Source organism: Poecilia reticulata, linkage group LG8, assembly GCF_000633615.1.
Source record: "Poecilia reticulata strain Guanapo linkage group LG8, Guppy_female_1.0+MT, whole genome shotgun sequence".
NCBI classification, from domain to species: domain Eukaryota; kingdom Metazoa; phylum Chordata; class Actinopteri; order Cyprinodontiformes; family Poeciliidae; genus Poecilia; species Poecilia reticulata.
Window position 1 is genome coordinate 26933730 of NC_024338.1, and position 4389 is coordinate 26938118.

The window sequence follows — 4389 nt, forward strand, 5'->3', positions numbered from 1 at the left end:
CGCCGGGACCCCCGCCTGTCCGAGCGCGGCCCGCCGGGCCCCCGGCCCCTGGCCCCCGGCCGCCGCGGCACCAAGAGGAAGCCGGTGCTGGCATCCCAGAGCGGCGCCTCCGAGGCTACCCGGCACTGCATCTCCCCGCTGCTCTGCGTGGACGAGCAGAGGGAAGCCGGGCCCCTGAAGGGCCCCTTCGACTGGGACGGCCTGTTGGACTCGGCCCTCCGGGGGGAGCTGAGTTTGGATGGGGGCGACTCTCTGAGCCCCATCATGGCCGTTGCCGACCCTCCTACACCCAAGAGTGGCAACGACTTGGACGAGGAGACTTTCCTAGCAACCGCTTTCCTGGAGACACCCTGGCCGGAGGACGAGGACCGCGGTGACTTCCTGAGCGGTTCCACCGTCAACCTGGACCAACTGTTTGACCTGGGAGAGCCTCTAGCCCTGGACGCTAGCAGCCGGATGGAGCCGCTAGCAATGGATGCCAGCAACCGGATGGAGCCGCTAGCAATGGATGCTAGCAACCGGATGGAGCCGCTANCAATGGATGCTAGCAACCGGATGGAGCCGCTAGCAATGGATGCTAGCAACCGGATGGAGCCGCTAGCAATGGATGCTAGCAGCCGGATGGAGCCGCTAGCAATGGATGCTAGCAACTGTCTCATCTGAAGAAAGGGTCAGTGACTAAAGTGGCTCGGAAGCTGCAGAGAAGCGCCTCTTCCCGTCCTGTGGACTCTTGTCCACGCCTGCTTCCTGGAGACGCCGCTGGAGGAAGCAGGACACAGATGAGAAAGAGTCCAACGATAAAAAACTAAATGAACAATATTTCTATAGTAAATCTGTAGTTTATAGTGTTGTAGTGAAATTTGTTCTGACATGTTTTGTTATCGATTTGTTATGAATGGGTTCATGTTCATAGTTCAATATTTGAACATTCTGATCTATGTTTCAGGTACCAACATGAACTAGTTCTCATTCAGTGGCTCATAAACTGTATTTTAATACAAATTTAATAAAGTCCATTTAAATAAAAACCTGCTGCTGTCATAAGGAAGCAGAAAAACTCAGGACTTCAGCCAGAATCTCGTTCCTGAAAGATTCCAGGTTTTCCTAAAATCCTGGCTAAAGTTCCACAAGCAGCAGAGAGACTCTGAGATGAGGACAGACACGATCTGTGCTGCTGGACTTTACTTTGAGGGTCAGAGGTCACAGTGTAACAGCCTGACCACGTAGCAGACAACAAGTTTAATTCACAGAGAGGATGCTGTTCAGGTCGGACTCGGAGCTCCATGTTGGTTGGCTTGTCTCCGTGTGGCAGCAGGAGTCGGCTAAGGTGCTACGCTAGCTGTGCTATGCTACGCTAGCTGTGCTAGCCTAGTTATCAGAGGAAACACCCCGGAGTCAGCAAGGTGATGCTTAGCTAGCAGGAGTGTTTCCTCGGATTCCAGAGTTTTCCAGAGTGTCATGGTGTCCAGCCTGCTGTCTCCCTTATTGGCTCAGCAGGGGGTCCAGCCCTCCCCCTACCAGTGATGAGGTAACGCTGACCTCATAGTGCCGTCATGGTAACCTGAAGCAGGTGTTGCTCTGCAGGTAAGACGATCCTGCGGCTGAAATGCGACGCTGCAAACTGAAAGCTCTGAACGCCTGAGACCAGCAGGAAAGTATTTACCCCCCTGTGGATGTAAACTTTGGGACGAGCAGAGGTCCAGTTAGCTCATACCGGTCCTGGTTCTGGCTCAGTAGCCCGGCCCAGAGCACTGTACTGCTACCACCGTGTCTGCCTGTGGGTTCTGCTGGTAGTATCGGGTCCAGAACCGGGCCTCGGATCTGTTTTGTCCAGAGGAAGCATTTGGATCAGAACCTCCGGCTGTAATCGGTGATCCAGTAACCCGGCGCTGCAAGAATCATTGACCGCAAACCGACCTCCCAGAACCTCCCAGAACCTCTGGGCCCGGCCCGTTGGCGGCGCTGCCCCCTACTCGGACCGGACCAGCAATCATTAACCTGCAGGAATGCAGGGAGGAGACTGGACCCGGCCAGAACCTCCAGCAGGAAGATTCAGCCAAGCACGGCGCCGGTTCTGTTAATGATGGACCCGACCAACCTGCTCCTCCAGCAGAACCTCCTGTGGTTGGTTCTGGTTCTGCTGGGTCAGCTGCTGCCAGATTCTGCCTCCTGATTGGCTCCCACTCGGCCTGGTCGCCATGGAGACTGGCCGGATGGGGGAAGAATCTGGGTTTACTGGGAACACCGGCCTCAATGTGGACTGGGAGGCCTGGAGGGAGGGTTTGGGCTGAGAAACCTCCGAGTCCGCCAGGACTCGTCAGCAGACCTGGTTCGGTTCTGGTTCGGTTTGGTCTCCTGCTGTCAGCGGTTCTGGTCCAACAGTAGAAAACTGTACGCTGTGTGGCGCCCCCTAGCGGATGTGTTTGTGATAAACAGACTGAGGCGTTTAACACAAAAACATGAGATGGAAAATAAAAATGTCCGAATAAACGGAGAAGGTGAGTTTAGATGATTTCAGACTGAAATCTGATTGGTGCGGAATCTGGAGCAGCATAAACACTAAAATATAACATTTGATCTTCGAACTGAATAAATCCGAGAAGTAGATAAAAATATAAGAAGCTTGACTTGATGTTTGGTGGATTATAGTTTAGTTTGTCACTTAAAACATGTTCAAGGAATAATGAGTGAAAAACCAAAATATAATTAAATATACAATAAGTAACAAAGAGCAGTGAAAATGAATATTTAACGTCCTTTATTAATTCCACATTTTCTCCCAGAACCGTCTTAAATATGTTTTATTTTGAAGTAGTCGTTTCCTTTTTATGTAGCATGTGACGTAATAAAAACACAGAATATTCGGATGCAGATTTCTGACTCGACTAAAACATAAATTCAGGTTTTATTTTCTTCAGATCTTCAGCAGGAGATGAGCTTCCGGTCAGCTGACGCTTCGCTTCCGGTCAGCTGACCTGCAGCTGTGTTCTGTCACGTGACTGCACCGCCTCCCCTCCAGCTCCAGTTAGACCAGTAAATCCCCGAGCAGCTCCAGGTTCCTACTGGGATTCCTGGAGATCACCTGTCTGCTGGTTTCGCGTCCAGAAGTCCGAACCGGACCACGACCGGGCCCGTTTCCGGGGGTTAGTCTGTGCCGAAGGAACCTCCAGGTAGGATGACCAGTGGAGCTGTGAACCGGTTTCTGTCGGAAGGTGAGAAACCGGAGTCAGACCGGATTCTTCCAGAAACGGACGGGTTTTAAACGCAGTTCGGCGCAGAGACGCCACAGTGGCAGAGACAAGTCAGGGGTCAAAGTTCGCATCAGCAGAGAAGCTAAGACGGAGTCCGCCATGATGGCTGCGTCACGGGAAAAGCTCAATAAAACGAGGAGGTCGCTGGTTCTGGTACCGGTTCTGGAGTCCAACAGACCTAGAGATGAGCCTTCTGGATCAGGCAGAACCAGACAGCCTGTGTAGATGGTTCGGGGTCCAGCTGGACGGGTTCTGGTTCTGATTGACCCGGGGTCGGTCCAGGGTGGAACAACAGGCTGAGTGCGGACCGGACAGAGTCGCTGCCTTCCTGCTGGTTGCGACCCGTTACGTCATGAACAGAATCGGTTCTGTCAGGTTCTTGAGTTTATGTGAACCGAGTCTTTAGGTTCTGGTCCAATGTTGGGAACCGGGTTCTGGTCCCGCTCCTTTGATGCTGAAGCCATTTTATTTTATTCATCTTTAATGTTAAAAGTGCAGAACCTATTGAACAACTTTCGGTTCTGACTGAAGTCCGTAATTTGGTTTTATTCTTTTTATCTTTTATTTTATTCCTCCACTGGTTTTTATGTTGTTTTTGTTGTTTTCAACGTCCTTTAATACAGTGTTTTTCAACCACTGGTCCGCGGAACACTAGTGTGCCGTGGAAATGATTCCATTTCATCTACGGTACCGTGTTTTCCGGACTATAAGCTGCTACTTTGAACCATGCGGATTGTAGCCCTGCGCAGCTTTTGTGTGTATTTCTCTTCAACCACCAGGGGGCTCTCTAGCAGGAAGTGAATCATTAGAAGTCAACATTGTAAATCAAAGGAGAAAGCGCTAATCCACCACATGCTAGCAGCAGTCACGACGGAGAAATGTTTTCAAACTCATATCATGCAGCTTCTAAGTTGAGGGCTGTCGATCTGGCTCTACAGGAGGGAAACAGAGCCGCTGCACTTCAGCTCGGTGTGAACGAAACCAGGGTTCGCTTTGGAGACGGAGGGCTGCGTCCAGCTGATCTATTAGGACGAGGCCCTCTGCTGCCCTCTGCTGGGTCCTGATGGAAACCCGAGAGCAGCTTCGGTTTTTATTTTATTTTATTTAATTGAAGGTGCTAGTATGGTGCGCTCTATAG

At 51.4% G+C, this 4389-nt stretch overlaps 2 protein-coding genes across 3 annotated transcripts in view; both read left to right on the forward strand.

Moving 5' to 3' along the window:
* foxj1a (forkhead box J1a) overlaps positions 1-1028 on the forward strand; it is a 2889-nt gene extending 1861 nt beyond the window's left edge. The window contains exon 4 of the mRNA XM_008417226.2: positions 2-1028. Coding sequence (XP_008415448.2) covers positions 2-663 — 662 coding nt within the window. The 3' untranslated portion in view covers positions 664-1028. The remainder of the gene's footprint in view (position 1) is intronic.
* Positions 1029-2776: 1748 nt separating this feature from the next.
* The window catches only part of amdhd2 (amidohydrolase domain containing 2), a 6263-nt gene continuing 4650 nt past the window's right edge, over positions 2777-4389 (forward strand). The window contains exon 1 of one of the 2 annotated variants that reach the window (XM_008417200.2): positions 2777-3212. The gene's annotated coding sequence lies outside the window, so the exon portion shown is untranslated. The remainder of the gene's footprint in view (positions 3213-4389) is intronic. The other variant, XM_008417199.2, reaches the window with a different exon arrangement.